The 19,682-nt window shown below is 54.7% G+C and overlaps 1 protein-coding gene across 1 annotated transcript in view; it reads right to left on the bottom strand.

The window, feature by feature from the left end:
* The window catches only part of MYBPC2 (myosin binding protein C2), a 25,360-nt gene extending 5,678 nt beyond the window's left edge, over positions 1-19,682 (bottom strand). The window contains exons 1-23 of the mRNA XM_069551322.1: positions 19,486-19,682; positions 18,294-18,386; positions 17,661-17,747; positions 17,357-17,505; positions 16,938-17,055; positions 15,875-15,923; positions 15,630-15,689; positions 13,185-13,378; positions 12,805-12,937; positions 11,168-11,292; positions 10,638-10,743; positions 9,325-9,497; positions 7,127-7,292; positions 5,859-5,965; positions 5,590-5,619; positions 5,038-5,177; positions 3,801-3,960; positions 3,599-3,703; positions 2,980-3,168; positions 2,395-2,529; positions 733-900; positions 486-574; positions 167-362 (exon numbers count right to left, since the gene is read on the bottom strand). Of these exons, the coding sequence (XP_069407423.1) occupies positions 167-362; positions 486-574; positions 733-900; positions 2,395-2,529; positions 2,980-3,168; positions 3,599-3,703; positions 3,801-3,960; positions 5,038-5,177; positions 5,590-5,619; positions 5,859-5,965; positions 7,127-7,292; positions 9,325-9,497; positions 10,638-10,743; positions 11,168-11,292; positions 12,805-12,937; positions 13,185-13,378; positions 15,630-15,689; positions 15,875-15,923; positions 16,938-17,055; positions 17,357-17,505; positions 17,661-17,747; positions 18,294-18,386; positions 19,486-19,504 (2,791 nt within the window). The 5' untranslated portion in view covers positions 19,505-19,682. The remainder of the gene's footprint in view (positions 1-166; positions 363-485; positions 575-732; positions 901-2,394; positions 2,530-2,979; positions 3,169-3,598; positions 3,704-3,800; positions 3,961-5,037; positions 5,178-5,589; positions 5,620-5,858; positions 5,966-7,126; positions 7,293-9,324; positions 9,498-10,637; positions 10,744-11,167; positions 11,293-12,804; positions 12,938-13,184; positions 13,379-15,629; positions 15,690-15,874; positions 15,924-16,937; positions 17,056-17,356; positions 17,506-17,660; positions 17,748-18,293; positions 18,387-19,485) is intronic.

Genomic DNA, 19,682 nt, shown 5'->3' with positions numbered 1-19,682 from the left:
CGCCCGCCCATCCCCACCCCTGGAGAGTCTCAGGTTCCCTGCCTTGGCATCCCTCTCGCATTTCCTCCCCTTCTGCCCCAGCCTCCTACGTTCCAACCTCCCCACTTTCCCGCGTCTGGCTCATTCTCCTCCCCTCCCCTCCCCTCCCCGCCCGCGGGCCGCGCACCCACAACCCGGATGCGGATGGTGGCCGTGTCCTTCATGTTCTCGATCTGCACCGTGAGCTCGTACTCGCCGGAGTCGGAGCGGGCCGCCTGGCGCACGAAGAACACCGTGTCGAAGTCGCTGGTGCGCACGTGCACGTGGTTGGTGTCTATGGGCGCCCCGCCCTTGGTCCACACCACCTGCGGCCTCGGCTTTCCCTGCCCGGGGAGGGGCGGGGTGGGACGCGTTGGTCAGCCTGGGTCTGACCCGCAGGAACTGACCCCTCCTCACCCCTGCACCCCGCTCCGCGCCCCACCCCCGCAACCCGCAGCTCGACGCACCTGGAAGGGGATGACCAGGTTGAGGTGCTCCCCGACTTTGCGGACGTAAGTCTGGCGGAGGTGGCGGGGTAGCCGGATTTTGGGTTGCTCTGAGGGTACAAACCCAGGGAAGGGCTCAGCGCCAGGCGGGGGTGCGAGGGGACGTCCTACGGAGGTACAGAGACTAGGGGCGACGAGGGGGCGGCTCTAGTGACCACACCAGCTTGGTCTTTTGGAGAGCAGGGTCAGGGGGTCAGGAGGTGCTCACCCACAATCTCCCGGATGGTGACCGGCTGGGCCAGGGTCGCCGGCTGGCTGCGGCCCGCGATGTTGACCCCGACCACGCGGAACGTGATTTTGGCTCCTGTGGGGAGATTCTTCACGGTGAAGCCGCAGCGCTCCACAGGCTCCGTGTTAGCAGGGATCCACTCGTCAGCTGTGAGAGAGGAGCCAGGCTGGGGAGCGTCCTTCAGGACCTTCCTAGGGGCCCCCTCTAGTCCGTGTCCCTTCAGCGCCTCCGGGCCCCACAGCAAGGCCTAGCTGCAGCTGACATTTCTTGAGCTTGTCTCAGGACCAAGTCGGAGCTGATTAATGTTAGTTCATTAATTCCTGCCTCCGCAGTTATCCCCATTTTAGAAGTGAGGAAACTGAAGGTCAGAGAGGGTAAAGACTTGGGAGTGGAGTTCAAGAGGGCCCCCTGGGATTTCCTGCCTCTGTAATAGGTGACTTTCCATCTTGGTTTCTTTGCAGGGGGTTGGTGAGCTACTATGGATCAGAGCAAGAGTTGACAGGGTGAACTCTAACAAAAGTAGATTCTGAAACACAGACTGGGGAGGAGAGGGGATGGGGAGGGGAAGGGGAGGAGTGGAGCAAAGAGTGCTGGGAAGAGAAAGGGAAGAAACTGACCAGAGTCCAAGCATCCATCATTTACGTGCATCCCCGGATGCGGTCATCACTGCATCCCATCAAGGTGGGAACTGTCTTCACCATTTTTAGATGAGGAAGCAGAGGCTGAGACTTGCCCAAGGTCACACAGTTAAAAAGTGTAGGGTAGGGCCAGGACTGGAACCCACATCTGTCTGACTTAAGGCCTGGGATATGGCATCACTGTCTTTTCTGTGAGAGGACCATGTTGGAGACATCCCAGAGCCCAGGCACTGAGCCTGTTATGGAGTCACGGAGCTGTTGACACCAAGAACGGCTCAATTTGTTCAGTGAAGGATGGAGGGTGAGATGTGTGGAAATATGGATGGATGCATGGATGGATCAATGGATGGACAGATAGACAACAGGTTGTTATACGGTTAAATGGTCTCGTAGGCAAACAGAGGGATGGAAAGCAGGGCGGGAGAGAAGAAAGTGGTGAAGAGATAGATATAAGGATGAAAGATATGTTACTGGTTGGGCAGATGGGTCGTGAAGAGGAAGGAAAGAGGGAAGGAGGGAAGGAAGGGAGAGGGAGAGAGAGAAGGAAAGGAAGGAGGGAGAGATGAGGGAGGACAAGAAGAAAGGAAGAATGAAAGGCTGGTGGGATGGGTAGATGAATGGATAAATGGATAGAACAGAGGAGAAGGGAGTGTAGGGAGTAATAAGTACTTGGATGGATGGATGGATGGAAGGTTGGGGGGGGTGGGTACATAGAATTGAGGAAGGGCAATAAATACTTGGAGGATGCATAAATGGTATCGCTGTACAGAGAATGTGTGTAGGAGAGGAAGGAAGGAAGTGGGTAAGGAGAGAGGGAGGGACAGAGGACAAGCTGGTCACTGGGGGCCTGGCTTGACCCATCCCGTCCCAGATTCGAGCAAGCACAAACAGAAGGGTGGCTCACTACGCCAGAGATCTGCCCCAGGAGCAGTCCCTGGACTGGACGGCCACTGGGGCTCTGCCTGCGTCACTGCCCCCCACCAGGCCAGACGGGGTGACTCACAGCCCTCCACGCAGTACTCGATCAGGTACCCATCGATGCCGCCCGCCCCGATCTTCTCTGGGGGCCGCCACTTGAGGGTGGTGGTGGTGTCAGTCACGTCCTCCACAGTCAGGTGCTGCGGTTCACTAGTGGGCGCTGTAAGATTCCAGGGAAAGGGGCTGGAGTTAACGAGGGCTCAGGGGTCAGAGCTGGAGTCTCTGGTCAGGAAAGGGATCAATATGGTGACTCAGAGGTCAGCAAGCAAGGATGTGGCATTGCCGGTCTTGGGCAATGGGATCCAGGGATCGTGAGGTCTCCAAGGGCAGGGATGGGTGTCAGCATGGTAGGTCAGAGGTCAAGGACACATTCAGGAGACAGCACGGAGTCCAGGATCATAAAGGTGAGTGGCGGATGTACTGGGTGGGGAAGAGATCAGAAGAGTGCATGGGGCTGGGGGGTCAAAGCCTTGAGTTGTTGGATGAGAGGGGACAGAAGTCAGCAGAGTCGCGAGACTGCAAGGCCTGGATGTAGGGTCCGAGATCAGTGACAGGCGGGGCATGGGTCAGGGGTGGGCAGGGACTCGGGAAGGGTGCAGAGAGGCATCACCAATAGGCATGAAGGGCTTGGTGTTCATGCTGGGCTGGGAGACCCCAATGGCGTTGACGGCAAAGACTCGCATCTCGTAGAGGATGCCCTCGATCATGTTGGTGGACTCGTAGGTGGTCTCCGTGAAGACCTCGAAGTTCAGCTTCATCCAGCGCTGGGAGCCCTTCTTCTTCCGCTCCAGGAGGTATCCTGGAAGCCCCCCACGGCAGAGAGAAGTGTGGGCAGTCATGGGGAGGCTTGGGGTCACAGGTCAGTCGGGGGGCAGTCAAGGGCGCAGCAGAAAGTCACATGACCCAGAGAGGTCTGAGGCCATGAATGTTAGGGTCACAGAGCAGGTAGAGGTCACCCACGTGGGGCCAGGGATCAAGAAGGGTTACAGGTCATGAATCAGGGGGTCAGGGGTCATGGAAAATCCTCGGCTGTTAGCGAAAGCCAGGATTCCCAGGTCACTGGGGAGGAAAGGACGACGGGAAGGCAAAGGGGATGGTGAGATGCTGAAGACAGAAAACCATGTCTCCAAGGGTGGTCACTGAGGCTGCTGAGGACTCTTGGAGGTCAAGGAGAAGTCGGGGAGCGGGGGAGGTCAGCGGTCATGGCCCTTTGGAAGACAAGCACTCACCGGTGACTGGCCGTCCCCCGTCGTACTTGGGGGGCTCCCAGACCAGGACGGCCCAGTCCTCTCCAACCGAAGTGACTCGCACCGCCTCCGGGGGGTCTGGGACATCTGCAGGGGGCAGGGGGTCCAGGCAGGATGGTCAGAGGACCCCTCGGGGCTTTGGGGGACCACCCCCTGGCTCAGCCCTCAGGACCCCCGTGCTTACCCACAACCTTCAGGAGGATGGAGGCCACGTCCTCGCCTGCGGGATTGGTGACCTTGATGGTATAGCGACCCTCATCGCCCCGCTCTGTGCTCTCGATCACGAAGCTGCTGATGTCACCTCGCTGCTCGATGCGGACCCTGCCCTCGGTGCCCGTGAACACCTGAACACAACCACCAGGTGGCCTCCATCTGCTTCTCTCCAGACCCAAACTGGCCTCTGCCCCTGCGCTGCTCAGCAGTCTCCAGGGGCTCCCCGTGGACCCAGCCGCAGAGGACCTGGTGAGCCTGCCCCCAGCCTCATCACCACCCCCGCTGCCCTCCTCACCCTCCAGCAAACACCACCCTTCATTAAACACACCAGACTGTCTCATCCCCAAGATGTTACAGAGCTGATCCCTGGGGTGTACGATGCCCTGACCCACTTCTCGACCTGCTGTATCATTACCCATCCTCTAGAACCCACCCAGAAGTCACCTCTTCTGGGAAGCCCTCTTGGATACCCTCAGGAAGGTGTATGTGGCCCCAGCCTCTGAATCCTCGTAGTTTCCGGTACCTCCCTTTAGCTCAGCCCCGATCACCCTGGACTGTGACTCTTTGGGCACCGGTCTGCCTCTCTCCACAAGTGAAGGCTCCAGGAAGGCAGGGGTTACATGTGATTCCTGGTTGTATCCTCAGTGCCTGAGCACAGAACCTGAACCTCGGGGTGGGGGAAGGGGGGGCGCTTTGCTGAGTGAAGGCATGAATGAAGACTGAGTTAAGTCTCTCCATTTTACAGAAGAGGAAACTGAAGCCCAGAGGAAAGAAGAAAAACTGAACTGTCTCAGGGCCTGGAACATACAAGATGAAAATATTCGTTGCATGGATGCATAGATGGATGGGTGGATGGATGGATAAGTTCATGGATAAATGGACAAATGGGTTGATTGTTGAATGAACTAATCAATTAATAAACTGATGAATGGAAAGATGGTTAGATGGATGAGTTGATGAATGGCTGGACTGACTGATGGATTACCAGGTTAACGGATGGATGGATAGATGGAATACCCATCATGTGCTGGGCCAGTACCATGTGATGAACAAATATCATCTCCAGTCTTCATCTCTCTGAAGAAGGAATCATACTCATCATTTTACAGACAATGAGAGTGAAGCTCAGAGAAGGGAACCATCCTGCCTAAAGCCACCCAGCAGGGCTGAGAGGGAGAGGTCAAGGCACCGGGGAGGCCGCACCATACCTCATCCTCCTTCATCCAGGTGGCAACAGGCCGGGGCTCCCCGGTGATGGACACATCCAGCCTCAGCTTGTTTCCGGCCACAACCACGACAGAATTTTCCGAGGTCTGCCCAGAGCAGTCCAGGTGGATTTTGGGTGGCTCTGGTGGCAGAGGAGAGAGTCTGGGCAACTTGGGAGTAGACAGCTGGGCCTCCTAACCCCTCCAGAGGATCTCCTGGGAAGCTGGGTTCCAACAGCCTTAGAGAACAAGCGGTCTAGGTCCCCAGCTCCCTCTTCCCTCAGATCCAGGATCCAGACCCCCAGCCCCTCCCCCCTCACACCCAGGGGTCCAGGCCCCCAGCCCCTCCCAACTCAGACCCAGAGTCCAGCCCCCAGCCCCTCCCGACTCAGACCCAGGGGTCAAGACCCCCAGCCCTTCCTGACTCAGACCCAGGGATCCAGCCCCCCAGCCCCTCCTCCCGCAGACCCAGGGGTCCAGCCCCCCAGCCCCTCCTCCCACAGACCCGGGGGTCCAGCCTCCTGCTTAAAGACCATAGCAGCCCCTGGTCCTTACCTTGCTTGGGGACGTACTCCACCTTGATTTCTGGAGGATGAAGAAGACCAGATGGTTAGGTCTATGGGGCCCCTCATGCCCCCCTCACACCCTGGAGGCAGAGGGGAGGGCCTGGTGTCACCCTGGGACCGGGGGGGTGGGGGTGGATTCAGGCCCACGACATCCCACCTACCCTCTGTTACCCCCCAATGTACAGTTAGGGCAACTCAATCCTGAAGGGGAGCATCTGAGCCCCCCGGGGGAGGTGGGAAACCCAGAGGCACCCGCACCCAGGAAGTTGAGCTTGGCCGAGAGGGACAGGGCATAGCCATCGGGCACAAACGTGTAGTCTCCCTCATCCTCAGGCCGGACGTCATCAATCACCAGCTTGTGGATCCTAGGGGAGGGCAGGGCAGAGGTCAGCCTAGGTCGTCCTGGGGACCACCGCGGAGAAACACACTCCGCGGTACAATCCACGTGCCCAACGCAATGCTAGTAACTGGAACCCAATCCCACTCTTCTCCTTACTAGCTGTGTGACCCTGGGCAAGTCACTTAGCCTCTCCCTGCCCCTGATTCTTCACCTATGAAGCAGGGGTAATGTTGACAGTCTACGAGGGGGTTCTTGTAAAGCATTCAGAAGGCTCCCCAGCACACGGTAACGCGTTAGCGTTGACTCTGGCCCTTGCTGACACCACCAGCAGGCAGCGGTCCTTACACAGAACCCAGAAAAAGGCTACGTTCTGTCAAAAGCTGCTGTCGGGAGACCCACCGGGACACAGTGTTCCTACAGATTACCAGGTGTTGATGTCAGGCGTCCACCTGCTATGCTTTGAATTTCTGTCCTGTTTCCCTAGCTAGACACCGTCCCTTCCAAACTAGTTCCCTTTTTTTTTCTTTCTTTTAATGTTTTCTGCACCACACGGCATGTGGGATCTTAGAGCCCCAACCAGGGATCGAACCTGTCTCCTGAGTTGGAAGCATAGAGTCTTAATCACTGGACCACCAGGGAAGTCCCCTCCCTGCCAAAGCCGACTGCAAACATGGCCACAGATTTCCCTCCCTGGAGTGGTGACCCCTGCAAGGAACCCTACAGGTTGTGACCTCTTTTGTCCCTTAGGACACGGTAGAAGTGATGCAGGGACAGCACACGGCACTCAGAGGCCCTGTTGGCTTCTGCTCTCTCGTGGGACACCTGTGCCGGCCACAGGAACATGCCAGGACCAGCCTCCTGGGGGATGAGAAGTCCCATGGACCAGACGGGAGCAGCCCAGCTATCCTAGCCGAGACCCTGAGTGAGTCGAGGATGATGGCCATCCGAGATCAGCCAGCCTTCAACCACACCTGAGGCTCACAATGAAATAAACTCCTGTTCTTTTTTTTTTTTTTTTGGCCGCACCACACAGCCTGTGGGATATCAGTACCCCAACCAGGAACTGAATCCAAGCCACCGCAGGGAAAGCACCAGGTCCTAACCACTGAACCACCAGGGAATTCCCTAAACCCTTGTCATTTGAAACCACGAGGTCTACGGGCCACGTGCAGAGCGCACTCCGTACCTCCCCGTGTGGGAGATGGTGATCCGTTTGCTGGGCCGCACCTCCACCCCGTTCTTGTACCACTTGCCCGTGACCTTCTCATCGGACACCTCACACTTGAACACGGCCTGTTCCGAGGCCTTCACCGTCAGGTCCGCAATGTCCTGCAGGACTTCCAGCTGTTTCTCTGGACGGGGAGGGAAGGAGACGGGGTCATCGAGGTGCAGTCTGTCCGTGCGAGGATTCGCCAACACCCACTATGGGCCAAGCACAGTCTCTGGCTCCGGGGATCCAGCCGTGAAACAACCCAGAAAAAAAATCTGTAGGTTTTACGAGCCCACATTCTAGTGGGGAGACAGATACTGAACGGAAAACACATAAACCAAACACTGGAGGGAGTGCTGGTTGCTTGGATGGCATCACTGACTCGACCTAAATTTGAGCAAACTCCAGGACATACTGGAGGACAGGGAAGCCTGGCATGCTGCAGGTCGGACGTGACTTAGCGACTGAACAACAACAAGAGGGAGTGAGGAGGCCTGGGGAAGGCAGGGAGGCTGCAGAAGTCCCCCAGGTAAAGGGCGTGGCTTGTGCAAGGACCCAGCACGGGAAAGCAGGCTTATCAACTCGGAAAACAGCCAGCAGGCTGGCGCGGAGGGAGGGAGGCAGACGAGGGAGATGATGCAGGCAGGGTCAGACCCCGAGGGCCACAGACAAGGCTCTGCATTGACTCTGAGGGAGGTGGAAAGTGTTGCCAAGATGGCTGGGGTCTGACTTTTTTTTTTTAATTTTAATTTTTTAAATAAAACAATGCACTTGTATGGCTTAAAAATAAAATGATAGGGGCTTCCCTGGTGGCTCAGTGGTGGGGAGGCCAGCTGCCAACACGGGGGACATGGGTTCGATCGCTGGTCTGGGAGGATCCCGCATGCCGTGGAGCAACCAAGCCCGTGCCCCACGACTACTGAGCCTGTGCTCTAGAGCCCGGGAGCCACAACCACTGAGCTCGTGAGCCACAGCTACGAATGCCCTTACATCCCCGAGCCTGCGCTCTGCAACAGAAGCCAGCACGGTGAGAAGCCCGCGCACGGCAAGGAGAGAAGAGCCCACACAGCAAGGCAGACCCGCACAGCCAGAAAAATATAAATAAATACAATTATGAAAAAAATAAAATGATAAGAGGATGTAAGTATAGAGGGGGAGATCGCTCACCTCCCCACCGCCAACTGTACAGGGCCCTATCCAATCTCCAAATAGCCAGCTCACAGCCGTAAAAGCAAAGATGTGCATACAGTTTCTTTCCTCCTTCCTTCCCTTCCCTCTTATCTTTCTTCCTTCCTCTCCTTCTTTCTTTTCTTTCCTCCCTCCTTCCCTCTCTCCCTTCCTTCCTCTTTCCCTTCCATACAAATAGTGGCATATTTGCTTCTTCGCCTAACAATATATGTTGGAAACCCTTCCAAATCAACAGAGTTCTTTTTATGGCTACAGATGGATATATCATCATTTATCTGGCCCATCAATGATTCAAGCTTTTTTTTTTTTTTTTTTAAGAATTACAGGGGACTCCCCTGGTGACTCAGTGGCTAAGACTCCATGCTTCCAATTCAGAGGCCCCATGTTTGATCCCTGGTCAGGAAGCTAGATCCCACATGCTGCAACCAGAGTTCACATGCCTCAACTAAAGATCCCGCAGTGACCACGAAGACCCAGTGCAGCAGGATAAATAAAATAAAAATATTAAAAAAAAAAAAAAAAGAACTACAGGCTCACAGGAGTGTGTGTGCGGGGGTGGTGACATCTCTTGTAAATGTAGTCACCAGCACCAGAAATTGACATGGGTCCTATCCCGTGAGCTAGACCACAGAATGCATCCCGTTTCCGTCGTCCGACATTTTACAAGGATTGTTCTGGCTGGCATGGAGGTGGGGGCACAAGTGTAGAAACAGAACCAGCAGCGTAGAGACTACTACTGCACCAGTCCAGGCATAAAGGGAGGGAGACCTGGGCCGGGCGTGGGCAACGGAAGTGGAAGGAAATTGTCAGATTCAGAATATCCTTTGAAGGTGGAGCCCCCAGGATCTGCTGGTGAATGGCATGTAGGGTAGGAGGGAAAGAAGGAGTCAGGGAGAGCGCCAAGACTTGGGGCTTGGGCACCTCGGAGCTGTGTGCTGAAGCTCGCGCAGCGCGGCCCCTGCCCCGGCCCCCGGGAGGCCCCGTACCTTCCACGATGAGCTCCGCCTCACACTGGTCGCCGTTGGTCATGACCTTGTAGTGCCCCTTATCCTCCAAGGCCACTTCCGTGTAGATGAGGATGTGACGCTTCCCATCCTTCTTGAGGCGGTACCTGGACTTGAAGGAATCCTCCCGAGTCAGTTCCACGCCGTCTTTCAGCCTGGGGGGAGGGGGAAGTGAGGAATCCGTTTGGCCCGGCGTCTGGATGTCAGAGGTGAGTCAGGGGTCAGACAGTCTTGAGCAAGAATCAGGGGTCAGAAGGGGAATCAAGAAAAGGAGGAGAGAGAAACGTTGACAGAGGTCTAGAGTAGATGGGTCACAGGTCAGAGGAGAAAATCAGGAAGAAGTGGTCACAGGCCACAGGACTTCGTTGGAGATCAGGAGACAGAAAATGAGGTCACAGTAGAGGTCAGAGTATAGAGGAAGTTCAGGGTCACCGAGATATGGCAGATATCATGGCCTCAGAAAATGGTGCTTCCCTGCCTGCGCCACTCCTCCCACTTCACTTCTACTTTCTCATCATTTGAATATCAGCTCAATTGTCACCTCCTCCAGGAAGCTTTCCCTGACCTCCCGAGTCCCTCTCTCCGATTAAAAACTGGTTACAGCATCAGTTATTGCTCCTTTGATATACTTGTCAAAATAGAACGTTGATAATTATTTGTGTGATGACTTGATTAATGCCTCTATCTGTCTCCAATACACACACACACACACACACACACACACACACACACACACCCCATGCCCCAGCAATTTGCCAGATCATAAACAGCATAAGGGCAGAAGCCATGTTGATATATTTTCTCCCCATTTTATCTCCAGTATTTTGAAGTGTGCCATCACACAGTAGGTGCTCTATAAATACTTGTTGGGTGGGGGAATAGATGTAAGAATGGATAAATAGATGGATAGATGGGTGAGTGGGTGGATGGATGAGATGGATGGCTGAATCAGTGAGATGAATGGGGGGGGTGGATGGATACGGGATAGATAAATGGACAGAAAGATGGATGGATACAAGAGTGAATGGACCAAACGATGGATAATTGGTTGAATGGGTGAATACATAATTTGGTGAATAGGAAATAGCAAGGATCCAGAAAAAGACCTGGAAGAGCAGAGGTCAGAAGTTTCAGGAAGAGGTCATGAGTGACGATCAGGATTTATAGGGAAAGGCTGAGGTCTCCCAGAAACCTGGGTAAAGGTCTGAAGCCTTCAAGAGAGATCCTAAGGACTGAGGCTGAGGCGAAGACACTGTGGGCATCCGTATGGAGATCAGAGGTCAAGAATCACTTACCACATGACTTGGGCACCTTCTTCTGACACCTCCACTGCCATTTCTACCCGATCGCCCACAAACACCTGCTGGTCCTCCAGGGGTGTGACAATCAAGACTGGGGGTTCTAGAAAGAGACTCACAGATTTAGAGAACAAACGTATGATTCCCAGGGGGAAGGATGGGGAGAAGGAATAGTCAGGGAGTTTAGGATGGAAATGCCCACACTGCTATATTTAAAATGGATAACCGAGAAGGACCTACTGAATAGTACGTGGAACTCTGCTCAATGTTATGTGGCAGCCTGGATGGCAGGGGAGTTTGGGGGAGAATGGATACATGTACATGTATGGCTGAGTCCCTTCACTGTTCACCTGAAGCTATGACAACATTGTTTGTTAATCTGCTATACCTCAATACAAAATAAAATCTTTTTTTAAAGACTGGGGATTCTGTGGGCATTGGGAGAGAGGAGGTCAGTAGTCTCCTGGTAGCCCCACAGGAGGCCAGTAGCCCCACTCCCCAAGCTCACGCCCAAATCTCGGCCTCACCTTTGACGAAGAGCTCGGTGAAACACTTCTCGTCTTTGACGACGACCTCATAAGCAGCATCGTCCGCCAGTGTGCACTTGTTGATGGTAAGGATTCGCTTCTTACCAACGTTCTCAAACACGTATCTGGGGCAAAAGTCTCAGCTCAACCCAGGGCACAGAGGGGATCCTCCATCCACCCATCTATTCTCAGGACAAGCCACTCCTCTCAGAGCCAAGTTGTGTGGGAAAGGGGTCAATGGTCCAAGTATTTATAGTTCTAGTATTTAAAAAACCACGGTGGAGATGCTAACTGTCCACCCATCTACCTTCTTCTCAACCCACCTAAAGAACTACAATTCCCAGACTCCTTTGCAGCTAGGATGGCCACACTGCTGAGCTTGGATCAACAGAATGTGAGTGGAGGAGATGGGCATAACTGCTAGGTCATCTCTAATTTTGTGATGCTTGTTCTAGACTCCTCTCCTTCCCTCTTCCTATCTGATAGATACAGTTGTGCCCATGACCCAGTTTCAATCATTCAATGAGGACAATGCCATAAGAAATTTTGTATCCAAATATGCGGAACCTGGATCTAGGTCAATCAGCTAGAAACATCTTTCTCTCTGAAATGCCCTGTGCTGGGGACGCTTTGTTATAGCAAGTTAACCTGTATCTTAATTAACATAACTTGTCATCACATCCCCAATGCTCACGATGAGAAATGTAGAAAACACAGCCAAGGGAAAATTAATAAAAGTAGAACCCATCCATAATTGTTCTGCCACGAGATAATTGCTACAAACATTTTGACCTCTGTCTTTTCAATCTTTTTATATAAAATCTATATGCAGATTTACGTTTTGTGTAGCAGAAATGAGAACTCTTCTTCTGCACATAACACTAACCTTCAACAGCTTCCCATGTTAGTGTCAACTTTAGTATCTTTTTTAGCAACAACACAGCACCTTAGTATGGAATTGTATGCTTTGGTTGTTTTCCATTTTTTGCTACAGCAGCAATCGATCCAGTGAACATCCTTGCAGCTAAATATGCATAACCATGATTAGGCCCTTATGGAAAATACCTAGCATTGCACAGTCTAAACGTGAACACACTACCCTTTTGGAGATTTGCCAATACACATTCCCAACACCAACATCTGTGGACCAGTTTTCCTACGTCTTCTCCAGCACTAGGCTTTATCATTTTCTAAAGTCTTTGTCCAATTGGAGAGCAGAAAGAGCATTGTTTTTTGTTTTGTTTTCCGGTTTCCTAGCCCTGAGGCATGCGGGAACTTAGCTCCCCTACCAGGGATCCGGACACCCTTTGCAGCAGAAGGTGAAGTCTTAACCCCTAAACCACCAGGGAAGTCCCAAGACCGCTGTTTTTATTTGTGTTATTATTATTGGTGATGGTGTTTGTGTTTGCGAAGTCGAACATGTACTTAGTGTATCAGCCATTTGGGTTTCTTCTAACTGAATTCCTGTTCTTCATTGCCTTTGTCTATTTTTCTACCCAGGTATCAATATCTGTATTTTTCATATGGATGAGGGAGTGCCCTTTCTGGGTTAAGAGTAGCCAGTCTTATTTCTGGACTCTTCCTCTCTCTGGGACTTGGATTTCCCCCCAACCCGGGCTCTACCCCCCACCACATACTTGCTACTTGGTTTGATTTCCTGGCCGTTCTTGAACCACTTGAGGGGAAGGTCTGGGTCGCTGATCTCTACCACCAGCTTGATCTTGTTGCCTTTGTCCACTTGGTAGGCTGGATCCAGCTTCTTTGTGAAGGCTAGAGATGGAGGGATGTGAGTGGGATGGAGCTGAGATGTTCTCAGTGCTCTGAGCCATCAAGGCTCCCCCCCTAGGCCACCAAGGTCAGAAACCCTCTTATGAACTTGGAGGCCCCTGAGAACAGGGCTCTCTGTTACTCTTCAGAGTGGGACCTCCCAAGGATAAGTCCAGGGCCTGACCATTGGCTGCCCACGATGCTGGAGTCCCCATGGGCAGGGCCCTTCTGCCCTCAGACCAGCACTGACCTGCGCTCTTCTTGACCTCGACCTTGGCCTTCTTGAGCCGCTTCAGCATGCCCCGGAGGTCGGTGATGCCATACTGGAAGGCAATCCTCTCATACTCGCTCTTCTTCGCCCCTTTCAGGAGCTCCCAAATCTCTGGCGGGATGCCGAGGTCATCGTCATCTTTCTTCTTTTTCTTCTCCTCCTCAACCACCTGCCTGAAGGTGGGGAGAACAGGTCGGGGGCACTAGGGAGGTGAGGAAGTGAGGGTCTCCCTCTGCCTCCTCCTCCCACTTTCTGTGTCACTTGCCCTCTCTGGGCCTGTTATTCCTTATCCAGTCCCACTTGGTCCATCGCCCAGCCTCCCTCCTCCCTGGCCTCCTGACCTCATCCCATCTCTTCCCCTCCAGTCTGGTCCCTCCTTGGCCCCCAAGGGCTATTTCTGAACCCTTACATCAGATGCCATCACTTCCCTGTTCAAAACTCCTCCGTGGCTCCCCACTGCTCTAAGGAAGAAGCCCCAGCTGCTAAGCCTCCCAATCACAACCTCACCCTCTGACCCATCCCCACTCCCGCCACTACCCAAACCACCCTGCTTGCCTTCTCCTGAATGCGCTGGGCTTGCTCCTGCTTCCCTGAGCCTTTGCACAAAAGGTTTTCCTGCCTCGATGACCTCTCCATCTGCCCTTCATCCTACAAGACCGAGCACCAGAGCTCCCTCCTCCAGAGGCACTCCCTATACTCCGAGCATAGCAGTTGCCCTCACTCTGGGCTCTCACAAGGCCCTCGTGGGACCGTCTCTCCGACCACACTAAACAGTCCTGGTCTGTGTCCATGTCTGCTGGACCAGACCCATCCTCCCAAGGCAACGAGCACCCCAACATCAAGGAACCAGTCAAACTTCTCTCTCTCCCCTGATCTCAGCTCAGGGCCTGGTAGACAGGAGGCCTCAGAAGATGTTTGATGAGTGAGAGAGTGAGTGAGTGGATTTCTGGAAAGAAGGAAGGAAGGGAAGGGAACAAAGGAAGAATAGATGAATGAGCAAATTTGGGGACATGTGACTATCTGGATTGATGTGCGGAGCATTAAGTGGGGGACTGATATGTGGGTGGAGAGTCCATGGATGGTTAGGCTGATGGATGAACAGGTCAATGGATGGATGGATTGGTAGAGAATGGACGGCATTAAGATAGGTGGATGGGTTGATGGAGAACAGCTGAGTGAGTTGGGAGGAGCTGGCTGGGTGAATATGTTGATGGAAGATGGCTGGGAAGATGAATGTCTGGGCAAAGACAAACAGATAAATCAATTGGTAGATAGAATTGTTGGCGATTTCATTACGGGGATTGATGAGTGAATGGAAAGACGGATATATGGGCCAGCAGATAATGAATAACTCAGTGACTGGACAAGCATCATGTTGAATCATACAAAGTGGCCAATATTCAATCTTTTTTTTTTTACCTACACAATAACAATTGCATATAGATGAGTCTTGGAGAAGGAAATGTCAACCCACTCCAGTATTCTTGCCTGGGAAAATCCCATGGACAGAGGAGCCTGGTGGGCTACAGTCCACGGGGTCGCAAAGAGGCCAACACGACCGAGCCATTAAGCACGCAGCACACAGATGAGTCTAACAGAGTGAGCTAGTGGATGGGTGCGCCACTGAAGAGCTGAACAGTTGATAGAGGGAGGCCTGGCTAGATGAGGAGGTAGATGAGTTAGGATGGGTGGCTGAGATGTTGGACTCAGTTGAAAGAGAGATGCAGGTGCAGACAGAGTCACAAATGGGAAGGTAGATGCAGGGTAGACGACGGATGGTGGAAGGTGGATAGACAGATGCCTCAATAGGTAGGGAAGTGGAGGATGGAGTCAGTGGGTGAAGGACGAATAAACAGGTCAGTGAACGAGGGGCTGAGTGTATTGGCCAAGGCATGGGTGGACAGACGGGAAGACGGTGAGTAGATGAATGGATATGTGGGCAGAGGGATGGGCAATGGGTATGTAGGCGGATAAGGATCTGTTGGTGGATAAACAGGTAGCTGGTTGGATGAACAGAGCAGTGGGCAGACTGATGAGTGGGAGGGTTGATTAGTAGATGGGTAGATAAGTAGCCGGTTGGATGGTTGGATGAGTGGATGGACTGGTGGGGAGGTGAGTGGACAGGTGGATGAATAGGTGAATCAGAGCCTGAGTGGACAGGAAGGTAGATGTGAGGGGTGATGGCTTAGAGGGTGGGGAGGCAAGCAAACTGATGGGCAGCTGATTGGTTGGGTAGGGTTGAAGATAAAGGTGTGAGCGGATGGGTGGATGGACAGGTGGCAGGGTGGGTGGGGGGGGGTAGATGGAGGGGGGCTGGAGTCCCAGGATAGCAGTGGGGAAGCAAGGGGGGCAGGGGAACCTCACCCACCATCTTTCTCCTTGAGCCCCCATCTCTCCTTTCCATGCCAGGCAGAATGGACTCACCTCTTCTTCAACAGCCCGCTGAAATCCAGCTCACCCGCGGTGTCTGACTTTGCTTCACTCCTGTGGCCATCGAAAGGGAGTGTGGACCTCATTAAGGCCCCAACTCTCAGGCTTACCCTGAATCCCCACTCCTAGGCTTCCCTGATCCTCCCCTTCTCCCGCAGCTGCCCCCCAAGGGAGACCCTCCCATGGTACTTGGCACCAGGTCACACCCCTGCTGCTCCCCAGGGTCCAGGGTCACTTACGATCGCTTGAAGCTCTCTAGACTCTGCCCAGCGGAGTCCTGACGGGGTGCTGGGGAGGTGTGATGGGGGAAGAGAAGATGAGCTTGGAGGCAAAGGCTGATCTAAGACCAAATTGCCCCTCCCTCCAGGCCTGCACAGCCTCCTCCAGGCCTGCACAACCTCACCCAGGCCCCCTTCCCTCCATCTCCTTCTCTCTCAGGCCTGGACACCCTCTGCTTGTAGAGTCGTTTCCCTGCCGTGCACCACCCTCTCTCAGCAGCCTGTATCCCCCAGCTGAGAGCCTTCTCCCCAGGCGGGGGCAACCTCAGCACCTGTGTCCTCCATATTTAAGCTCCCCCACCACCTGGGCTGAAGACTCCTCAAAATCTGTACACCCTCAGAGCTCTACACATGCCCCCAAAGCCTCCCATCAATCCTGTACACCCCCACCCTCAACCCGTTCACCCTTAGACTCACATGAAATAAACAATAGACAATAAAACGGAAAATACATTTGAAAAACAAAACTTGGGACACCCTCACTTCTCAAACCCTTACTGCCACTCTCTCAAGCCTGTATGTTGTGACCCTGGAATCTACACAACTCACCTCCTAAGCCTCACATGCACACCTCCAAAACCTGAACCTTTTCACCCCCAAATCTCCACCTCAACAGGCTCTAAGATGGTAGACTCTCTCCCCAATTTTGAATGGCTTCCTTGGTGGCTCAGGTGGTAAAGAGACTGCCTGCAATGCAGGAGACCCAGGTATGATCCCTGAATCAGGAAGATCCCCTGGAGAAAGAAATAGCAACCCACTCCAGTATTCCTGCCTGGAGAAGCCCATGGATGGAGGAGGCTGGCAGGCTACCATCCATGGGGTCACAGAGAGTCAGACACAACTGAGCAACTAATACTTTCACTTCCCTTCCAGGCTGGAATACCCTGATCCCTGCCTCTGTGCTCCATCCGCCAAAAACCAGGGCCCACCTCAGCCCCACCTCTACACTCTATCCCTACACATGGCTTAGATCCGCGCCCTTACCCAGACCCAAGACCCTTGGCCCCCAACCCCACCAGCATACACTCCACGTCGATGTTGAAGGTACAGCTGTCACAGAAGTCCTTGGCTTTGACCTCTATGCGGTAATCCCCGCGGTCCCCCAGTACCACCTTCGTGATGTGCAGCTCCACCGTGTACACCTGGGGGCCAGGCCAGGGGTGCCAGTGCATGTGACGACTCCCGGTGCCACCCCATGCCCCTACAGCCCACCTCACCACTCTCCAAGTCCCCCCAGGAAGGGCCAGTTGTCTCCTCCCATGCCTGGACAATCTTGACCTGTGGGGGCCCACATCCCTGACCCTGAGAGCTCACCCCGTGCCCAAACGCAGCCTGCTCCTACCGGACCAGTCTCCCCTCTTGCCCCACACAACCTCTACCGAGCAGCCCCGCACAACCTCCAGCCCTGCGCCCCACGCCCTCGCCTCCCCATGGGGTCCTCACATTGCTGGCGGCGTCGTGGGACTCCTTGAAGGAGAATCGGGCACCGCTCTTGCTGCCCAGCTCCAACCACTTCCCCTTGAACCACTTGACGGCCGGTTTGGCCGGCAGCTCTTTCCCATTCAACTTGGCCACGATCACAGTATCCTTTCCTGGGAGGAGAGGGGGAATGGGTGGCAAAGGAGGCTCGGGCAGGAACCGTAAGACCCTACAAAGCGGACTGGGACGCTGGGAGCCTCCGGCCCCACCTCCCTCAGACTCAGGAGCCCCCAAACCCCCACCCCCTCCTCGCGCAGGCCCCCCTCACCATTCTCCACCGACACGGAGTCTGGCTTCTTCAGGAAAACGCCGGTGGGCTCCTCCGCGGTGGGAGACTGGTCTTCGGGTGGGGCTTCTGCTCAGGAGATAAGACCCGGGGTTGAGGGTGGGGGTCTGAGGCGGGCCGGGGAGGGGGGCGGCAGGACATTTTGGGGGCGGTGTTTAGAGCGAAAGATAGGACCTTCTTCTGCACGGCATCAAAAAGACCTTGGAGGCAAAATGGCTTTTCCTGACCTGGGAGAGACCAACGTGTCATCCAGGTGTGTGGGTGTCCAGGCTCCCCCACCCGTTTGGGCCTCAATTTCCCCATCTGAGATCCGGATGGTCTTAAACTGGGGCTTTAAAAGGGTAGGAGAGGTGTCAGGATGGGCTGGGGCGTTCAGAGCTGGGCGGGACTTGCGGACGGATCGGCCAGTTGCTGGAGGCTTGACGGCCAGGCTGAGGGGCTAGGCTCCGCCTTAGAAGCACTGGGGAGCCCTGCAGGGCTGTGAGTAGGGGAGGGCGGTCAGCCCTGGAGCTGTGGGGAGGACGGACCGAAGGAGAGGGCGGGGAGGTACCACCCGCGAGGCTGCGGATGAGCCGCCAGGTTCCGCTCGGCCCGCGGGAGCGCCGTCTATCTCACCTGTAGAGGGCGCTGCAGGGGCCTCTTGAGGGGGCGCTTCCTTGGGAGCCGGCTTGGCAGCAGCATCTTTGCCCGCTGGGGCCTTTTTGGCCACTGTGAGGCAGAAGACATTCCCGGTTGAGCACGCGCTCCGTCTTCTCTTCCAGAGCCCTTGAGCACAGGCCCCCGGGCCCCGCCTCCTTCAGATCCTGGAGTCCAGCCGTCCAGGTGTAAATTTATCTCTAATCCGAGAGTCTGTGGATCCGGTTTCTCCTTCCCCTCCCCGGGGAAGGCCTTGCCTCATCCACCCGGGCCACCCGGCTCTGACCTTTTAGGTCTTGACGGTATAATTAGCTCTTCCTCTGGGTTGGAAATCGGATACTGGTGCTGATCATAGCATCTTTCATACGCCCTGCCTGCTGGAGCCCAGCCCGACAGGACCCCAGCTGCAGCAAGGGGCTGGACACCCACCCTTCAGCCTGGTTGGCCTGGTACCAGCCGACTGGACATCCCAGGAGGAAGGGTCCTCTCTGGGGGCTTGTATCTCCTCCGTTCACTGCTTCATAGAGAGGAAGCCCCATCCCATTCGCATATAAAAAAATGCCCCCCAGTCCCATTCAAAGAAGGGCCCCGAAAACTGTACACAGAGAAAGGCTCTCCAGCCTCTATATGGAGAAAGTCCCCTAATTCCTACACTGGGAAGCCCCACACCCCATCCAAAGGAGGGGCCCTCATCTTTGTACAGAGAACTCGCTTTACCACGCAGACCGGGACCCCTAATAACTAGACACACAAGGACCGGCCCTCATCTCCCTGCAGAAAAAGGTCCCAATTCTCACTCACAGAAGTGACCCAGGTCCTTTTCCCAGAAGACCGCATCCTTAAATGTAAAGGACCCGATCACCCAGCCAAAACCCTGCAGTCTCCAGCCGCAGGACTTCCATCCCCGTGGAGGAGGAGAGAGACTGATTCACAGAGAATCTCCACGTGCACCCAGAGATAAGCCCCCAGCTCCCTACAGAGAAAGGAACCCCCGCCACCACAAAGGGAAAGGGAATCACCCCCTACACACACACACACACCTAACACAGGTATGGGACCCTCCCCTCCCCAATGGGAGAAGACACCCCATTCTCTCAGCCCCACGGAAGGAAGAGACCCCAGTGAAAACAGGACTGCGTCTCCACAGAGGGAAGGAGTTCCCCCAAGCCACCTGGTTTTGCCTCAGGCATGACGTCGGACCTCCTCCCGCTCCTCCGACCGCAGCGGTGTCCCGACCGGCCCTAGGGAGGACAGGTGGGCCCCCAGGGGAGGCCCTTTAAGGAGTCGGGAGACTCCCAGGAGGCTCCGGGAGGCATAGACGCGCCTCTCCACCCCACCCTCCCCTGCCGCCCCGCATTCCGCCTGTGT

Source organism: Ovis canadensis, chromosome 14, assembly GCF_042477335.2.
Source record: "Ovis canadensis isolate MfBH-ARS-UI-01 breed Bighorn chromosome 14, ARS-UI_OviCan_v2, whole genome shotgun sequence".
Taxonomy (NCBI): Eukaryota; Metazoa; Chordata; class Mammalia; order Artiodactyla; family Bovidae; genus Ovis; species Ovis canadensis.
Note: the sequence above shows the minus strand (reverse complement) of the source record. Positions and strands in the feature narration are given on the sequence as shown.